The following is a 21,310-nucleotide window of genomic DNA, read 5'->3' on the forward strand; positions in this document are numbered from 1 at the left end:
CAATGAAGTCCCCCCCAAAAAAAACCTGTACAAAAGAGTCTTTAAAAGCTGGGGGTTTGGGGGGCGGCAGCCCCCCAACTGCCTCCTCTAATTCCTGTACGTTTTAAGGTTCGACTTTGGGACGCAGCCTCTTTAACTCTTTAAGAAAACGAAGTTTTTTTCATATTATTAAAACTAAGACAACTAATTTAAATTTAAAATTAGTTTAAAACACAGTAAAAACACTAACATTTTAACATCATTAAATTGCATACTAAGGCATTAACAAATAAATCATTTAAGGTTCGCATTTAAGTTAATTAGCATTAAATTTGAAGTAAAGAAATATTAATATATGTACCTAATTAAGAACTTACCCTAAGTATATACCATCAGTTGTTCGATACAAAAAATTAATTGTTACCTAGACCATTAAAAAGAAGTTCAAGGAGTGGGCACCTTCAGTGTCATAGAACAAAAACAGAAAAATTTAAATTTAAAGACAAAGACCTGTGAGTTACAATTCACCGTTATGTTTCCGGTATCTTTTGTTAGTTAGTTTGCCTGTTACTTTCCTATTACACCCACGTCCTTCTCCCCCAAACGAACTCTGTCAAAAACTGAGATAGGTAAACCTCCCTCAACCTCTCAGAGAAAAAGGCTCAAGTTATAAAAATCGCCTACTGTTAATATCCACGGTTTTAATAAAATAAGCAGCGTCAAAAATTCTGGATGGGGTTCATTTGATAGGGAATCGAAAGTTATAGCGCCCCTTTGAGAGTCAAAAGGCGACTAATCGAAGGGCAAACCCCCCACCCTCCAGGCTTTTTCGCCCCAATGCATCTTATAAAAATTTGGCGTGTGAAACAAAGAAAAAAAGGATAGAATATATGAAAAATAAAATCAAATACATGATACAAAGGGAGGAATTTGTCAGCCAGTAGCAAACTATGAAAACAAAAACAAGCAAATATTTCGAGAAGGACCTCCACCAAGTCGTCCTCATTGCTCAGAAAAACTAAAACAAAAAACAAAGACAAAATCTAACCTTTTGATCTGAACTCTACAAGACGACTCTTTTAATACGTAAATCAAAGCTATGAAGCCTCAGCAAAAACTGAAGTTGTTAAACCCTTCCACACTAAACAAGGACTGCCAGTAGTTTTACTACAAATATTTTATTTAAGTAATTTAATAAAATTAAACTAAATAAAATTTAAAATTATTTTCAAATTAAAACAAAATAAAATCAACCTTATTCTTACATCTTCATATTGCATATTAAGGCATTAACAAATAAATCATTTCAGGTTTACAGTCAATTCCTATTAAATTTAGATTTAAACTGATATTAATTTCTACACCCTAATTAAGAACATTCCCTAACTATATACCATTAGTTGTTCAGTATAAAAACTCGTTGTTACCTACACCATTAAAAAGAATTTCATGGGGTGGCACCTTCACTGTCATAAAAAAAGAGAAATTTTAAGAGAAAGCGCCTATAAGTAACAGTTTATTATTATGTTTTCATCATCTTTGAAATGAGAAGTTGGCATCTATAAGGCGTTTTTCATTAAGGTATTAGAAACGTTTGCACATTAGTTTTCCTTTTATTTGATCAAAAGAATTGGGAAAACAGTTCTCAAAGACATACAAGAGAGTTTAAAAAAGAATTTGTTCTTAAGACTATGGTTATCTTTAGAAATGAGGATCAAAGAATTCTAGTAGTAGTATGATCATGAAAAGCGAAAACAAGTTCTAGGGTGTAACATTCAGATATTACATTCATTTTTTTATATTTCGTTTTAGTAAACTAATACTCGGTAGTAAAAATTTTTGGTAGGCACTTCAGGTCATAACAGCTGATTTTCTCCGTATTTCAACTTAAATTTCAAATAAAAAAATTGACTTAATTAATTGATAAACTCTTGATCTTTATAGATATATACACTATACATGTGAATTGTAAAAACTACATAAAGATACAATGTTAAGGCTTATTATCAAACTTTTTGAAAAACAATATTCAACAAGCTAATTTCAATTTAAAATTTGAAAACGTTGATAGAAAACCCCAAAAACGGTTTTGACAAACACTTACTCAGTGGAATAAGATAAAACAAAAGTTTCATCTTATGATTAAATCCCTTTGTCCTATTTTTGTCCCAATAAAATCTTATCTGATACATTTCATTCTTCAAAAACAAAATCCTTGAAATGTACCTTGATTGTCAGAGCATATGGGTTCCAGGTCCAATTCCTGGGTGCCGTTTTCAAGTTTACATGGTACTGAAATACTAGTTGGAACATCTTCACATTTGACAAAAAGATAGTTTGGAATGTCAAAGGCCTTCTCATTGTCACCTGATAGAGCATCTTCGACTTCTTGAACAAAATTTAAATTAAAAGGACATAGTAAAAATTCAACAATAAAACTTACTAAACGAATCCTTAAACAATTGTAAGAAAAAAAATACCAATCAATTGGGGTTCTCGTTAAGCAGCTGAATCCAGTTAACTTTATCCCTCCCCAACGCGTGTTATAACTAGATAACTTTAGAAACAGGAGCTAAGAGCACATATGGCACTTGTGACGAGGTCGGAAGAGCCAAGAGCTCTAGCATGAATTCTAAGGCATGAGCTCTAGCAAAATTCTAAGAATAAATAGATTAATTTAAAAGGAAAGTCAGAGGCTTAATGCCGATAACGATTTAAAATAAGAGCTCTGAGACATAAGGTCCTTCTAAATATCAAAATTCATTAAGATCCGATCACCCACTCGTATGTTAAAAATACCTCCTTTTGTTCTAATTTTTCCTCTCCTTTCAACCCCCCTCCTCCCCAGATGGTCAAATCGGGGAAAATAAATTTATCAGGTCAATTTGTGCAGCTCCCTGACATATCTTCCAATTTCATCATCCTACCACATCCAGAAGCACCAAACTTGCCAAAGCACTGGACCCCACTAACTCCCCCAAAGAGAACAGATCCAATCCGATTACGTCAATCACGTATCTACAACATTTGGTTATTCTACCCAACAAGTTTCATCTCGATCTCTCCACTCTAGGCGCTTTCCAAGATTTCTGGGTTCCCCCTCGAACTCCCCCCAATGTCGCCAGATTTGCTCGGGATTTGAAATAAGAGCTCTGAGACACGAGTTCCTTCTAAATGCCAAATTTCATTATGATCTGGTCAACCGTTCTTAAGTTAGAAAGACCTCCATTTTTATAATTTTTCCGAATTAACACCCCCCCCCCCCCAACTCTCCCAAAAAGAGCAGATCTCTTCCAACTATGTAAATTACGTATCTAGAACTTGTGCTTATTCTTCCCATCAAGTTTCATCCCGATCTCTCCACTCTAAGTGTTTTCCAAGATTTTCGGTTTCCAAGATTTCTGTATCCCCCCTTCAACCCCCTATGTCCCCGAATCCGATTCAAAATGAAAATGGAGCATCTGGGACATAAGATCTTTCTATATATCAAGTTTCATTAAGATCCGATCTCCCATTCGTAAGATAAAGAAACCTAAATTTTCACGTTTTCCAGTTACCCCTCCAACTCCCCCAAATATCACCAGATCTGGTCGTGATTTAAAATATACGTGATCTGAAGCACAAGATACTTCTAAATATCAAATTTCATTAAGATCTGATTACCCGTTCGTAAGTTACAAATGCCTCATATTTTCTAATTTTTCTCAATTAAATTTAAAAATCCGATCCTTTCACTCCAAGCCTTTTCCAAGATTTCCGGTCCCCCTAACTCCCCCAATGACACTGGATCCAGTCGGGATTTAAAATAAGAGATCTGAGTTACGGAGTCCTTCAAAATATGAAATTTCATTAAGATCCGATCACTCTTTCATGGGTTAAAAATACCTCATTTTTTATAATTTTTCACGATTGATCCTCTCCCGACTCCCCCAATGTGAGCGGATCCGTTCTGGTTATGTCAATCACGTATTTAGGATATGTGCTCATTTTTCCCACCAATTTTTATCCCTCCACTCTTTGCCTTTTCCGAGATTTCCGCCCCCCCCCCCCGACTCCCCCCAATAACACTGGACCCGGTCGGGATTTAAAATAAGAGATCTGAGTTACGAAGTCCTTCTAAATATGAAATTTCACTAAGATCCGATCACTCCTTCATAAGTTAAAAATACCTCATTTTTTCTAATTTTTCAGAATTGACTCCCCCCCCCCAAAGAGAGCAGGTCCTTTCCAGTCATTTAATCACGTATCTAGGACTTGTGCTCAGTTTTTCCACCAATTTTCAGCCCGATCCCTCCACTCTAAGTGTCTTCAAAGATTTTAGGTTTCTTCTCCAACTCCCCTCAATGTCACCAAATCCGGTCAGGATTTAAAATAAGAGCTCTAAGACACGATATCCTTCTAAATATCAAATTTCATTAAGATGCGATCACCCGTTCGTAAGTGAAAAATACCGCCTTTTTTCTAACTTTTCCGACTTAACTGTCCCTCCACTCCCGCCAGATGGTCGAATCGGGGATACGACTATTTGTAATTCAATCTGCTCTGTTCCCTGATACGCCTCCCAAATTTCATCGTCCTAGCTTATCTGGAAGTGCCCAAACTAGCAAAACCGGAACAGACAGAATTTGCGATTGCTATATGTCACTTGGTTAATACCAAGTGTCATCAAAACAAGTTTTTCAAAAAAAGTAAAGAACTTCATTAAACCAAAAATTAGTAGAAATAAAATCCTCCAAGCTAAAACTAGCTCAAATCATAATCAATAGCTACATCTACGTTGCATGGGCAATGTGAGGTGTTGCGGCAACCTTTGTTCGGCTTCACCGAGTAAAGTGTTGCGAGAGCGATACTTTGGTTTTGTTTCCTCGCTTCGATTAAACGCTGAAGTTGTTAATCTCTAAGGATCTTAAGATAAATACTAGGTACACCAACTCGCAAAAGTTGCAAACCCCTCTTTGCAACTAACCAAAGTTGCAAGGCCAAAAATTGTAGCCCAACAGCCGATTATTACTTACAAGTTCCCTACATGTCTTACCACTGGAACCAAATTGGTCTTACCATCAACTACACCGGAAACAAATAATAGGTACACCAACTGGCAAAAGTTGCGAAACCCTCATTGCCGAAGATGATTATGATCTAACAGACAACTGTTGCTTAAAACTCCCGTATATGTCTCACAATTGGTATTGGCCTGTTTTTGGTTTCAGTGTGCAACTTACTACTGACGCTGTCAACCCCTTTGAACCTTCAAACAAGTATATATTATGAAGGCATTTTTATACCAAAAAATGAATGGCATATACTTTGATCAGCTCATTAAGAGCTATCGACTGCCATCGAAAAAAATATCTATCTGTCTTAGTTCAAAAGTTGACTTTTTTGCTGTAAGCCAAGTTTCTAGCGTCATCACTTATATCTGATACCATTTCTGTATCGGTCTATTTTTGGTTTCAGTGTGTTGTCAACCCGTTTTTATTTTGGTACTACTGAAGTTGTCAACCCGTTTAAACTTTCAAACTGATATATCTCAAGAAGGAATTTTTCTACCAAAATATGGATGACATTTGCTTTGATCAGGTCATCAAGAGTGACCGACTGCCGTCGAAAAAGAAGATCTATCTGTCCTAGGAAATTACAACAGATAACTGAGTTTAACTAAAAAAAAAAAAAAAAAAAAAAAAAAAAAAAAAAAAAAAAAAAAAAAAAAAAAAAAAACATGAGTAGGGCTGAGCCGCCGTGCGATGCTACTTGATAGTTTTTATGCTCTAGCAAAATTTTTGGCAGATTTTGTCTGGACAGTGCTAACACTATCCCCGAATTTTTGGGGATGTTCCAAAAACATCTGTCTTCTAGAAAAGAAAACGGTTCCCCAAAAACCCTCTTTCATTCAGGGTTGCCACCTCCAGTCATTTATCACTAGTCACTATCCACCCCTAGCAGCTATCACTTTCACTTAACTTGACATTTCTTTTTCACTCCTTTCCAAAGTTTCTTCTCAATTCACACATCAAAATCAGACATAGATAAATGAATTACTGACTTTTTTATGGCACTTGGTATTAACCAAGTGACATATAGCAATCGCCAATTCTGTCTGTCTGTCGGTCCCGGTTTTGCTACTTTAGGCACTTCCAGGTAAGCTAGGACGATGAAATTTGGCAAGCGTATCAGGGACCGGACCAGATCAAATTAGAAATAGTCGTTTTCCCGATTTGACCGTGTGGGGGGAGTGGAGGGCCGGTTAATTCGCAAAAAATAGAAAAAATGAAGTATTTTTAACTTATGAGCGGGTGATTGGATCTTAATGAAAGTTGATGTTTGGAATGATATTGTGTCTCAGAGCTCTTATTTTAAATCCCGACCGGATCTAATGACATTGGGGGGAGTTGGAGGGGGAAAACCTAAAGTCCCGGCTTTGCTACTTTAGGCACTTCCAGGTAAGCTAGGACGATGAAATTTGGCAAGCATATCAGGGACCGGACCAGATTAACTCAAAAATAGTCGTTTTCCCGATTTGACCATCTGGGGGGAGGGAGATGGGGGCCGGTTAATTTGGAAAAAATGAAGTATTTTTAACTTATGAGCGGGTGATTGGATCTTAATGAAATTTGATGTTTGGAATGATATTGTGTCTCAGAGCTCTTATTTTAAATCCCGACCGGATTTGATGACATTGGGGGAAGTTGGAGGTGGGGGAAGCCTAAAATCTTGGAAAACACTTAGAGCGGAGGGATTGGGATGAAACTTGATGGAAAAAATAAGCGCAGGTCCCAAATACATGATTGACATAATTGGAACTGATTCGCTCTCTTTGGAGTAATTGGGGGGGGGGGAGTAATTCTTAAAAATTAGAAAAAAATTAGGTATTTTCAACTTACGAACGGGTGATCGGATCTCAATGAAATTTGATGTTTCGAAGGATATCGTGTCATAGAGCTCTTATTTTAAATCCCGACCGGATCTGGTGACGGGGCGGGGAGTTGGGAAACCTAAAACTTGGAAAACACTTAGAGTGGAGGAATCGGGATGAAACATGGTGGGAAAAATAAACACAAGTCCTAGATAGATGAATGACATAAACGGAACGGATCCGCTCTCTTTGGGGTAGTTGGGGGGGGGGACGGGTATTTCTGAAAAATAAAAAAATGAGGTATTTTCAACTTACGAACGGGTGATCGGATCTCAATGAAATTTGATATTTAGAAGGATATCGTGGCTCAGAGCTCTTATTTTAAACCCGACCGGATCTGGTGACATTGGGGGGAGTTGGGAGGGGGAAACCTAAAACTTGGAAAACACTTAGAGTGGAGGGATCGGGATGAAACTTGGTGGGAAAAAAACACGAGTCCTAGATACATGATTGACATAACCAGAACAGATCCACTCTCTTTGGGGTAGTTGGGGGGGGGGGGTTAATTCTGAAAAATTAGAAAAAATGAGGTATTTTAACTTGCGAACGGGTGATTGAATCTCCATGAAATTTGATATTTTGAAGGATATCGTGTCTCAAAGCTCTTATTTTAAATCCTGACCGGATCTGGTGACATTGGGGGAAGTTTGGGGTGGGGAAACCTAAAATGATGGAAAACGCTTAGATTGGAGGGATTGGGATGAAACTTGGTTGGAAAAATAAGCAGAAGTCTTGCATACGTGATTTACATAATTGGAACGGATCCAATAAATTGCGGCGGGGGGGGGGGTAATTCTGAAAAATAACAAAAAATTACGTATTTTTAACTTACGAAGGAGTAATCGGATCTTCATGAAACTTCATATTTAGAAAGACCTCGTAACTCAGATATCTTATTTTAAATCTCAACCGGATCAAGCATAATTGGGGGGGATAGTTGGGGGGACCGGAAATCTTAGAAAATACTTAAAACGGTGAGATCAGGATGAAACTGGATGGGAAGAATAGAAACCTGTCTAGGATACGTGACTGACATAACTGGACCGGATCTGCTCTCTTTGGTGGAATTGGGGGGGGGGGTAATTTTGAAAATTGAGGTATTTGTAACTTACGAAAGGGTGACCAGATCTTAATGAAATTTGATATTTAGAAGGATCTTTTGCTTTAAAGTTCTAATTTCAAATTCCGACCAGATCCTGTGACATTCGGGAGAGTTGGAGGGGGAAACCGGAATTCTTGGAAGACATGAAAATTAGGGTATTTATATCTTACGAATAGATGATCGGATCGTGATGAAATTTGATTTTTAGAAGGAATTCATGTCTCAGAGCTCTTATTTCAAATACCGACCAGATCTTTTGACATTGGGGGGGAGTTGGAGGGGGAAATCTTGGAAAAACACTTGGAGTGGAGGAATCGGGATGAACCTTGGTGGATAGAATAAACAAATGTCCTTGATACGTGATTGACAGAATCGTACTGGATTCGCTCTCTTTGGGGGAGTTGGGGGGAGGGGTTCAGTGATTTGGCGAGTTCGGTGCTTCTGGACGTGCTAGGGCGATGAAAATTTGTAGGCGTGTCAGGGAGCTGCACAATTTGACTTGATAAAGTTGTTTTCCCGGATTCGACCATCTGGGGGGCAAAAGGGAGAGGAAAAATTGGAAAAAATTAGGTATTTATAACTTACGAGTGGGTGATCGGATCTTAATGAATTTTGATATTTAGAAGGACTTTGTGACTCAGAGCTCTTATTTTAAATCTTGACCGGCATTAAGCCTCTTATTTTCCTTTTTAAATCAATCTATTGATTCATAGAATTTTGTTAGAGCTCATACCATATGATCTCTTGGCTCTTAGCTCTTCTCGCCTCGTCACAAGTGCCATATGAACTCTTAGCTCTTGTTTTCATATGCTAGTAAAAGCATTACGTTTATAAGATTCTACCATTTCATCAAAGATTCTCTTGTGACTTGTGGTAAAGAAATTTATTTGAACACGTTTACTTTCAGTGTAATTTTGGGCATCGATGAAAAGAGGGTTATGTTAGACAGCTGGACCTTAAGTTTTTTTTTTTTTTTCTTTTGCTATTCTGTTTGATTTTCAAAAGGTTTGAAAATATAAGAGAATTAGATTGAAAAATGATTCTATAATGAAAAAGAGATGTTTTATATGAAAATTATAATATCAATGCATGGTACCTATGCAGAGAAGAGGGAGGGGATTTTATAACTAATTTGGAGACATTTTCATTATCGAGCTATAAATTATAAGAATCCCATCCCGTGCATTACGAATTTGTCTTCTCAGCCAGGCTCTGGACAGTTTGTAACTTATTTTATTATTAAAATGAACCTGAACCACATGCGATTTACTCAGAAATTTAATGGTCCCTCTAAGATGATACCTTGTTTTCTGCAATTTAGATTTAATCAGATGCTCTTTTTTTTTGGGAATAATATATTACTCTTAAATACATAATAATTGGATGCGTGATAGATTAAAGGTATTGATGTTTTCCCAAGAACCTTCACCGTTTAATTTTTTTTTTTAATTTTGCTTCATCTGGTAAGTACAAATTTAGTACTTTTCTTTATTCCATGAAAATTTTTCTGAATATAACATTTTATCTTTAAATATATTCCGCTCCTCCTCTCCTCGCCATTGCTATCCCGGTGCACTCTCCCTGAAATGTTTTGGTGGGCGTCCATGCATGATTGAATGGTAATTACATGATTTTATAGTCTAGGAAAAGGTAAAGGATATGGCATTAGACTTTACAGTCCCTACCGGCGGTGCTGATCTCCGTTTCTTGGCCCTTCAGCCAGGAAGTGCAATGGGGGGTTGGGGGCCAACCATCCTGTGCTTTCGCACACCCTTCCTATTTACCTTCCTAAGATTTCTCCAGGTACCCATTTAGAGCTGGGTAGACTCTAGCAAAGCTCATAGATTCACGCCACTCCTGTCCTGTTGCTGTCACTTATCCTGGCAGCATACCTAGTTCAACTCTGCTGCCGAGTTCACCAGCTCATCTCCCCCCCCCCAAAGAAATAATTCATTAAAAAGTTTACATTGATACCTTTAGGCATAGTTGTGTTGGCTTTGCTAGTAGTAGTATCAAACAGTTCTTGCTCACAAAAACCAAAATACGAGGATAATATCTTTTTGGAACTGTCGTGGTTGGAGGAGTGGGCAAGGTGCGATTAAAATTTTTTTATTTGAATCGGGCACGGATATTCTTGGGGTTTGTGAAACATTTTTAGATGAAAACTCGGCAAATAAAATTAATATTAGCGATTTCCAATTCTTTCATGTAAGCAGAAATAAAAAAAGCAAGGTGGTTAAGCAATACTAGTTAAAAATTATATTCCGGCGCGACTGAGAGAAGAATTTCTATATCTGAATACTGAGATGGTTTTTGAAAGCTGTATTGTTGAATGTTTTTTTTTTTTTACCAAATAATGAAAATTTTTAATTGCTGTAATTTATCGTACTCCCTCATCTAGCATGGCAGACTTTTTTGACAAATTTAAAAATCTGTTAAGCGTGATATCAAATCTTCGAATGCCATTTTTTATCCTTGGGGACTTCAATATTGACTTAATGGGATGCCTCCCATCAAGCCTGCAAAGGATTGACCGACATGTCCTTCATTTTTTAGAATGTAACCTTTCACATGGTATGAGCCCAGTATGTTTTATTCCGACACGAATTACAAATTCATCTTTTTCACTGATTGATAACATTTTTGCAACTTATACATGTGAGGCTACATTCGTGGTTATGGAAGATACGTCTGATCATTGTATTTTAATGTCTGACTTTAGAGTGCAAAAGATAGTCAATAAAGAAAACACTATGAAAAGGAGAAATTTTTCAAAAGTAAACATGAATGAACTGAAATCTAGTCTAAGCGATATAGATTGGAGTGAAGTTACTAACGAGAATGATTCAAATACATCTTTGGACGTATTTTATCGAATTCTGAACGAAAAACTGAATCTTCATTGCCCATTTAGAGCTACATACCGGAAAAGAAACTCGCCCAAAAAACCTTGGATAAGTTTATCGCTTTTAAAATCTATCAAGGAGAAAAATCTACTCTATAAGATAAAAATGAAATACCCCTCAGCTCAAAATGTACAGCGATTCAAAAATTATAAAAATTTGCTGGTTAAAATTCTTAGAACAAGTGAACAAATTTATTATGAAAATTCAGTTAAAAAATGGGATTAACCTCGGACTACGTGGAAATTAATCAAGGAAAAAATTGGAAATAATACTAAGACATCACATCCTGAAGTGATTATAAATGAAAGTGGTGTTGAATTGAAGGGGAAGGATGTTGTTACAGATTATTTTTGTAATTACTTTTCCCATTTTAGTGCTACTTCTGATCTGAAATCCCCTGAATCTTTAATTGGTTCATATAAAGATTATTTACCGTCATCCGAAAATTCTAGTATGTTCCTGGCCCCTGTTACTTTCGGTGAATTCCAAAAGGTGATTACGAATTTAAAACGTGGGAATTCCCTAGGTCTAGATAGGCTCTCCACAAATATTCTGAAAGAACTTGCTTGTGTAATCCATGTTCCATTGCTTCATATTTTAAACGCATCTATATCATCAGGGATCTTTTCAGAAGTATGGAAATCTGCACGAGTTATTCCAATTCATAAAAAAGGTGATAAGACAGATGTAGGCAACTACCACCCAATAGCTATTCTTTCTCCAATATCTAAGGTTCTAGAAAAAATTATTCAAGAAAGAATTGTATCCTATTTTAATAAAAGAAATTTATTTACTAAAAATCAGTTTGGATTCAGGTCGGGTCATTCCACTGAACAAGCTATTGCTGCGCTAATCTTAGAGATTAATGATTCACTAAATGATGATAATTATGTGTCTGCTCTCTTCTATGATATAAAAAAGGCATTTGATACGCTAAACCATGAAATCTTGATGGAAAAAATTAATAACACAGGTATTAGAGGTAAAGGCCTAGATCTAATAAAATCTTACCTGCATGATCGAAAAATTCAGGTAGAAATAAATGGACATCTATCATTCCATATCGTTATTGATGATGTTGGAGTCCCCCAGGGATCAGTATTGAGGCCATTACTATTTTTGATTTATATAAATGACCTCCCAAGGGGTTTAACCCAAGATAATAGCTTAGCAGTAATTTTTGCAGATGATACGGCTGTGACAGTAAAAGCTAAAACCCCATCTTTGTTGGTTGAGAAAATGGTGAAAGCAATGAAATCTTTGAATAAACTGCCTAGCTCCGAACTTTTCTAAAACTGAATTCATGATTTTCGGGTGGTCACAATGGGTGATAAAATAAAATTACCATAGATGAGTTAATTATAAATCAAAGTAGGATAAAAAGAGTACATTCATTTCGTTACCTTGGGGTTATTCTCGATGAGCTTTTATCTTTCCGTAAGCATTCTGATTATTTGAGACTGAAACTTGCCCATCACTTGGGTTGTCTTTACAGATTGGAACAGGTGTCTCCTTTCTCCATCCTTAAAATTTTATACCACTCTCTAATTGAATCATATCTTAATTATTGCCCCATAGTTTATCTCAACACATTTATGGTCCATCCATCTGCAACCTCTTCAGATAATTCAAAATAAGGCAATTAGAATTCTGGGCGCTTTTGTTCATCGCCCTGCGAGACTTAAAAAATCCGTCAGAAACCCAAACTTTATATATTTTTCTCAATATACTTAATCTCAAACAATTGAAGGACGTGCATACAGTAATGTGGTATTATGATATCCAATCCTCAGCAAATTATTTCCATGATTTGGGTATAATTGGGACTCCCACTTCTCCTGCCCACTGCATCCGCTCCAAGAAGTATCGCCTTCCGCCAATTAATCAGAAAAAGCTATATTCTCAATCAAATACCAGATTCCTCATATTGCAAATAAACTTAACTTAGTAGAAATGTCCCAAAGTTTCACAAGTCGATTTTGTTTGAAAAAACATATTTCAAAAATAATTCTTTGCCTGGATGTCGAGATTGATTAATAATAGATTTTAGTATGTATTTTGCTGTGGTGGCCTCCTCTATGATCTCCTACCTTGTATGTTTTTTTTCTCTCGTATGTTTTTTTTTGTCTTAGTTTTTTCTCTCTCCTTTAAAAATTATTAGTATGACGAGACGTTGTTTTTTTTTTTTATTCATTTGTGCTGCCCCAGCCTTACGAGCTCTGCTCTCTGTTGGGGCATAATATTGTTTCTGTATATTTTAATTTGAATTAATAAATTTTGATTGATTGAAACGAACTGTAGTAAGGAGCGACCCGGTTCAATAGTAAACGAAACTCTAAAAAAAGGAATTTTGATACTAAAAGATACATTAAAAGAATCGGATTTTCATGCTGATTTTAAATATGTAAGTTTCATCAAATTTAGTCATTGTCATCAAAAGTTTAACAAGTTTACTGTTTATACTGTATATAAGTAAAAAAAAGTTTACTGTTTAATAAAGTAGAATTGAGAGAAAGAGTCAAACTTTAGCGTAAAGAGCGGGGCGTTGAGAAGGGAACAGCCCTTTTCATACGCGGAGTAACTTCTGTTCGTTTTAAGTTTTAATGTCGCTTCTTACTTTCAGTTAAAAAAACAATTTTTTTTTAAATTAATTAATATTAATAGTGGTGGTACTAGTAGCATCAGTAGTTTTAACATATTGAACTTACAAGTAGTTGAAATAGAAGTAGTAGTAGTAAATATAACAGTGATAATAGCATTAGTAGTAGCGTGTTTGTATTGCCTTTCAGTCAGATGATCTTCCCTTTTTATCATTCTCTGGAAGTCCTAACTTAAAACCCAAATCAACTCTTGAGATACGCTCTTTGACAATGAACATGCACATATCATCTTTTGACTTAGTTCAAATTTACCCTCAATACTGTAAATCAGTGGTTCCCTACCAATTTTGGGCCATGCCCCATCTAGCCATTTCTAAAATCCTCACTCCCCCTAGTGATTTTTAAATTTGGTATTGAAAATTTTAATTGTATTCACCTGAAGGAAGTTGACCACAGTGGTGCCAATCAGGAGGGAGGGGCACACCCCCTAGGTTTGGAAAAGACCCTTTTACTTCTATTCAACAGCTATTTTGTATTTTAGCTAAGTGCTATATTGAACTAGCGAGACTGAATGACAGGTCGCTTATATTTTTCACCCCGTGTTTTTGTTTTTTCAGAGCCACTAAATAGCACTGTCAATGTTTAATGACTTTTTGTAGAAATGTTTCCTCTATTCTCAACTTAGAGAATCCTAAATATTCCGGTAGTAGACAACCCTGTCTTGAAATGTACCCGTAATCAAACATTGAGTAAAAAGTGAGAACAAACTTTGGAGTTTATTACTGTCAGAATCTGAAAAAAAGAAGAAACTTCCGTACAAGAAACTGGCAATAATGTCGATGCTCAAAGTGCTGGGCTACTGGACATGATTTCCCTTACCTGCGACAATCTTTCAGAAACAAGCTGAACAATAAATGACCCACGTCAATATGAAAGAGTGGTTTGTATTCCCCAGCCCATTGCAGCTTCCCGTAGCAGTCGAGAATCTCTCTCAAGTATCTTTACAACCCGTACCGATCAACCAGTTCAACGTATTCTTGAAAGATATTCGGCTTCCACTTCTAATGGAAGGGAATTCAGTACACATTACTTTAAGACTTACAAATGCATTGAATATTCATAAAACTTAGACCGTGCTTTGTTTTGCAATCTGCCATTTATTGAGTGAGGCATTAAGGGCTGGGGAAACTGCTTGAAAAGGGCTTTGACTGGGAAAGAGTTTTGTTAGTGAGAAGACAGTTCTGGTCTATTGAAGCAACATGAGGGTAGTAAAAGAAAAAGGAATTGTGTGTCAGCATGGAAGTAATTTAAGATAGTTAGCAATGATACTTCGAGATGTGTAGCGAATAGCTTAAGTCAGTCCAGATCTCAAGAGGTTCAAGAAAATATAGAACATGTAAAGTAGAAGGCTTGTAGCAGTTTAAAAGCCTGTAGGGCTTAAACTTCTAGGAGCAGGCAGCTTGAGTACATGCACTTTTCACATATCAATCAAAACTGTATTATGTATTTAACTGTAACTGAAGTTGTATTACGTATTTTTTTTTTTTTTAATTGGTTTATTGTTGTAAAAATGTGAAAAATGAGTGAAAAAGTTCAGTTGGAAGCCGAAAGGAGCTCGTTTAGGATCCGGGTGTTTTCTTTAAGAAGAAGCAGAAGTAGATTTTTCGCGTTATTTGCTTTTGTGACTGTCAGGGTTTTCCTTCAAGGTGTTCTAATGAATAAGAAACATCCACAAACTGGGATATTCCACTGAACTGATGGAGCAAATATTTAAAGGCGACAAAAAGCTGAAGGTCAATGTACAGTGCCAATTTGGTCACTATTGCAGTTATCAGTATCAAAACAATGCAAATACACAGATAAAAAAATGCCTTGTGGCAAGATATTATTTCAAAGTAAAATCAGCTAGTTACTACGCTATGCTTGTTGCAAGACCAAAGACATTTCTAGAAAAGAAGGATTAGCGGTCCTACCCAGGCACATATCAAATGGAAAAGGAATGGAGCAATGGAGAAAAGGAATGGAGGAATGGAAAAGGATTGGCTGCTCTCACATGCAAATATTAGACACCAAAAGCTCATCCACCTCGATTTGCAAAACTATAAAAAAGTTTTTGAAGATTTGATGCTGTGTGTTGGCCAAGGTCATGACGATTCGTTATGAGTGGGGAATCTAAGGGAGTTCAAAGAAAGCTTAGGGGAAGGTGCCTCATGCAATTTTTTTCCACACTGTCATGCCATGCCACACTGCCCATAAATTACATTCAATTTTGACTGATTATCCAAAAACATCAGCGAACCTTTGGATTTTTCTATATTGTGAAAAGACTTTACGTATTTATATCAAGCAGCAACACTTGACATGAAATTTTTGCGGAATTCCAGTGTATTAACAAGCAAAAAATTTTGGAGCTTGAGAGGACCATCCAAACATGTTGGTCTTATGCAAGCCACTCTAATTCCAAGATGGAGGCCAGATTTGATTGTATTGTTGCTGTGCTAGCTGCAGTCTCTGATAGTTCTGATAATGAGGCAGCGTGTCAAGCAAAGCGACTCATGGAAAAAATCAACTCGGTATCTTTTTTCTCAACTTTGCATAAAATGGAAAAAGTGTTAGTCACTGTATTTTGTTAGTCAGAACAAATTAAGACAGAAAGATGGCTGATTTAAAAGGGATTACACTGATTTCTGGGACATACAAGACACTCTAAAAACTGTGAAATGATAACAAATAAAAGATTCAACAAAAACAAAGCCAAATTCTTAGCTTTACACAATATCAAGGAATCAAAGTCTCCAGAATCCAAAACCAGTGCTCAGAACAAGAGAAGTCAAGCCATTTCCACTTGTTTCAAAGACTTGTTCAAATTCAACAACTAGTAAATGCAACATCAGTCAGTCAGTTTTATCAAACTCCAGCAAATTTCTGTACTTCAAGGTCATAGACCATTTCACAAGCAAAGCAAACTTACGATTCATACAAAATATGCCTCTGATCGGCACTTTGTCAGCCTTCTCCCTTTCAAGCTCTGATTTTCTCGAATTTTCAAAAGTTGAGAGCGAAATGTAAACCAAGTGATGTTGATGTTGATGCCCTAGTCGTTATGCCCTAGAAGCCCAGCTTTCTCTTCCAAAGTTACATCTTTCAAAATGTGACACTTTTAAAATGGATCTTCTTCAAGCTATTGAAATTTGATCTGACCTCTTAAATGCCTATTCTGCACTGCTAAAACTGATGGAACTAGTTGCTACTTTACCTCTGGCAACTGCCAGTAGAGAACAATTTTTCTTGGCATTAGAGCGTGTAAAGGATTATCTGCAATTGAAAATGGTTAATGACAGACAAAGTAATCCCATGTTCACGGCTGTCGATAAAGAGGAGACACTGGATATGGATAAGTCAAAGACTCATCTAAACAGCAAAGTCACAGTTACCCCCTATTTTATGTATGCTTGATCAATCATATTTTGTTGTTTGTATTTTCATAAAAAAATTGAAAAATATTCTTGCTCCCCACCTAAATTTTCATGAAATGGCACCACTAAATGGCAACCAACTTGTTTTTTTGGAGTGGGTTTTCCTCTAGGCATATTTTAAACTAATAAAACGTATTGACTGAACACATCACCTTTTATACAATGAACACCATAATTGCAGTACTATCATGCGTCTTTTTCGCTCTTTAAATGCATCTGAGTGTAATGTCAGTCACAAGAAAAAGGTGTTTCAAAATTGAGCCTCTAAAGTATAGTCAGCTGAAGAGTGCACGTCCTACCCATGACCCACCAAAAACGTTGCATTGCCCCACAAGTGGGTCATGCACCCCACGTTAGAAAACATGGCTGTAAATGGAGAAGTGTGGTAGTAGTAGTAGTAGGATTGGTAGTGGTGGTAAGTATAGTAGTAGTGGTATCATGCAAATATTGTTTTTTTGATCATCTCCCTTGTCCTTTCCTCAAAATCCAAAAAAAGAAAAGCATAAACTGAGCCACTCAATAGTCCTTAGGTATTTCCGTTTGTATTTGACTGCAAATAATCCAGATGAACTTTTGCTTGGCTTCCATACTTATTTAATTTTTTTTCATAAAAATCATTCTTAATAGTAATAACACTTTTTTGCCAGTGACTTTTATTTTTGAAAAAAGTTCCTGATTTGAGTGTTACCCATGCCTTTTTAACTGCATGTAACTACAAGGAAATTGCATGCCGTGAACTAGCGTGTGTATAAAGTAAGTTCATATAAAGGCAAGCAAATAGTCTTATTTATATTCCTTAATTATGAGAAAGAAAGACAGATATAAACATAATCCAATTGAAGCTGAATTATTGGACCCAGTGATAGACTCTTACAAGTAATTCTAATGTTAATGCTATCACTGATTGCCAGATATCAAATGCAGAATATATTGATACAATTCTGGAAAGAGTCCAGTCCATTATATTGATACACTTAGGCAGAATTCCACAGAGATAAAAACTGACTTGAGTACAGTAATAATTTGTGTTACACTGATAGAAAACAAACATATTATGCTGGAGACTCTTTTGGTTAGTTCAACATCCCCAACAACAAATCCTGTTGTACTTAACTTGAAACACTGAACCATTCCTAAGATATGGCTGTTATTCTCTTTTGACAATATGTATACAGATGGTGTGTTGTGATTCAGTTCAGATTCCCAGCTCAAAATTCCTTGAAAATTTAACCTTAATACCCTAAGACATAATTACATAGTAGTAGTATTGGTATCACTAGCAGTAGTATTAATAGTAATAGCAGTAGGGTAAAGGCACCAATGATTTGACAGCGCAATTTTTGACATCAAAAACAGGTAACATTTTTGTTCTGTCAAATTTGTAGGTGAAAATCTTCCAATTTAAGAAAATCGGAATTTTTTACCCTTTTCTGATGAAACTTCAAACTTCTAATCAAACAGCTAGATTTGTAGATATTTTTTCTAAATACTGAAACCCTTTTCAAACCAAAAGTCTTTAAATTAAGCCTTCTAGAGTGGAAAGTGTTTTTTTTACAAAAATGGTCAAATCACCAGTACCTTTAACCAAGTAATAGTAGCAGCAGTATATTTGGTGTATTACCTTTGGTTAGTTGAACATTCTTCTTATTAAGTCCAGGAAGTTCCGACTTAATACAATTAGTCATTGCTATGAAATTGCTGATTTCTCCTTTTAATACCCTGTATGTTCCATATACTTCTTGAAATTTTCCTCTCAATGCTCTTAGGCTTACAAGTAATAGTTTAAGTAGCAGCAGAAGTAAATGTAAAAGTTATGGTAGTATTAATGGTAGCATACACATATTGCCTTTAGGTCAGATGATCTTCTCCTTTAAGCTATCTCTGAAAGTTCCAACTTAATGCCCCAATCAATTCTTGGTAAATTGTCAATGCATACTGAATTTTTTAATTTAGTTCAAATTTCCCCTCAATATTGTAAATGGAGTAGTGTGGTAGCAGCAGTAGTGGTGTTAGTAACAGTAGTAGTTGTAGCATGCAAATATTGCCTTTTGGATTATCTCCTCCATCATTTCTTGAGACGTCCAAATTAATATACTCCCAAATTCATGAGTTACAACATTTTTGACAATCTGTGTATGTATAATGTGTTTGGATTTAGTTCAACAATCCCCTCAACATTCTATGAAAGGCTCACCTAAATGGCCTTCATCTTTTTGGAAAGTTAAGTTCAAACAAGCATACCTTTTTCAATTATATATACTATATGTAAACAATGAGTGAATTGCCTAACTTACAGCCCTTTTTATGAAAACTGTTGGGAGGTTGACTTCTTTTAAGATATTATTACTGGACCTTTCAACAATGCTGAGCAAAAAGACTCTCTTCGAATTTTCATTGGATGTGTTTTGGGGAATGAAATGGCTTGGGGGCAGGCCTCTACTGACTTATGATATGTTAAAAAAGGCACTGAAACTTTTGACATCTAATTGAGTGAGCCCCATCTGAAATTTATAGAAACAGCTGTTCCATAAAAACCGTATATACCCAAAGATAACCCTTGCCCCTGGGCTTTGTCTACCCTGAAGACTTTGGACTATTATGAACAAAATGGCTATCTCACAATTTTGATTAAGACGCATTTGGGAAAAAGAGAGTGCCATGAAGGGGAGGGAGGAGGCTAGTTCCCTCTATTGCTTTTATGCTTGAACTGGAAGTAAATCTGTAAGTTTCCAGTTAAATGAGCCTCCTCAAAGTTCACATGACCACCCCAGGACATAACTTACAACACCTGTCCCCAGACTCTGGATGTTGTGTCAACCCTTGAAGGCCTTGTTATGTGATATTTGGATTATCTCTTGAACAAATAGCTATCTTAAAACAACTATTGGATGCATTTGGAAAAAATAGGATATTAGGGGGGAGGTTAGATGCCCTAAAAATACTTTGACACTGAAAAAAAGGCTTTAGAATTTCTGATTTTCAATCAAATGAGCCCCCTCTGGAGTTATGCACCTGCCCTTTCCATAAAAACCTTATATGCCCTGGAAAAAAACTTACAACCCTTACTCTCAGGGATCTGGGGAGGCTGCTTGTCCTTCAATCACTTTTCATTACTGAAGAGGCACTAGAACTTTAAATTACTAATGAAATGGGACCCCTTAAAAATACTAAGAAAACTCCTTCTATATAGAATACCCTGGTAAAAAAAATATACATTATGCTACACATGTGGGCACATTGTACCCACATTTAACTGTATAACTTACCATTTTTAATGAAAGATTCCTCAGAAACTGGAAAATGTTCAGCCATTTTTAGTCTTTCCGGGAAGTCCACAAAAGATCTTGGAATGGAACTTAATGCAAATTAGGAGAAGTATGATACTATCATCAAAACTAGGATATGGCACTAAGATTTTAGTCAGGAAAATAGAAGCAATAGACCCTAAAAATAGAAAATCTATACTGATTAATGACTTCTAACCACTGAAAAGCACCATTTTACCTTAATAGTTGAGAGTACAGGCTCTCAACTATTCCAACAACAACAAAACACAACAACAACAACAAATCCATGTGATTGTATAAATTTGAACCCTGGATATATATGTATTAAACTGTGAGATAAAACTGTTTTTCTTTTTTTTTTGCATTTTCCCAGGTCTTGTGATACCCTAGGTTTTGATTTAAGGGACCTACCTCAGTGCTGTGATTGATATATTTAGACTTTTGGGCAATTTATTTTATTTTCAATTCTCCAGGGAATTGCACATCTTCCCGTTCTTCCTTTTTTGCCTTTACAGTGTTGCCGGTCCAAATTTGTGAAGTATCTGTTTATTTTTTTATAAAGCCACAGACTACGTAAGCTGAATCGTTTATTTTCTGCATTTGGGGTAACCTGTGCAGAAGAGAGTGATAACAAACACGAAGAGCCGTATTGGTACCGGCGGGATATTCATCCTTAAACTGCTGGGGATAGGCGATTTGAGTATCCTCGCTTCCCACAGGTCCCCCAAGTTCTGAAAACCCCGTGATAAATTGATATCTGTTGGCTGAAAAGCTTTTTTTTTTCCCCGCATTTTTTCCAGCGATTTTTTTTCTCATATCGTGCCGCCACCTAGCGAAATTAAGGCCACATCAAGTAGAAGACCAAAAAGGACTCATGTAAGTCCGAAAAAAGGATCCGACAATTGTCTTGCCTGCAATATTGCATTAGAAAATGATTCTTATGCCATTCTTTGTGATGGGTGTGACAAGTGGATATGTGCCAAGTGTCTAGACATGCCTGAACCTGAATATCTGCTTGTCACTAAAATCTCCCGACGTGTAGATATT

General features: G+C 36.3%; 1 protein-coding gene across 1 annotated transcript in view; it reads right to left on the minus strand.

Moving 5' to 3' along the window:
• The window catches only part of LOC136038564 (uncharacterized protein CG1161-like), a 60,137-nt gene extending 39,877 nt beyond the window's left edge, over window positions 1-20,260 (minus strand). Inside the window, exons 1-2 of the mRNA XM_065721736.1 lie at window positions 20,243-20,260; window positions 2,206-2,364 (exon numbers count right to left, since the gene is read on the minus strand). Of these exons, the coding sequence (XP_065577808.1) occupies window positions 2,206-2,364; window positions 20,243-20,245 (162 nt within the window). The 5' untranslated portion in view covers window positions 20,246-20,260. The remainder of the gene's footprint in view (window positions 1-2,205; window positions 2,365-20,242) is intronic.
• Between the last annotated feature and the right edge of the window lie 1,050 nt (window positions 20,261-21,310).

The sequence above is a fragment of the Artemia franciscana genome, chromosome 18, assembly GCF_032884065.1.
Source record: "Artemia franciscana chromosome 18, ASM3288406v1, whole genome shotgun sequence".
Lineage (NCBI taxonomy): Eukaryota > Metazoa > Arthropoda > Branchiopoda > Anostraca > Artemiidae > Artemia > Artemia franciscana.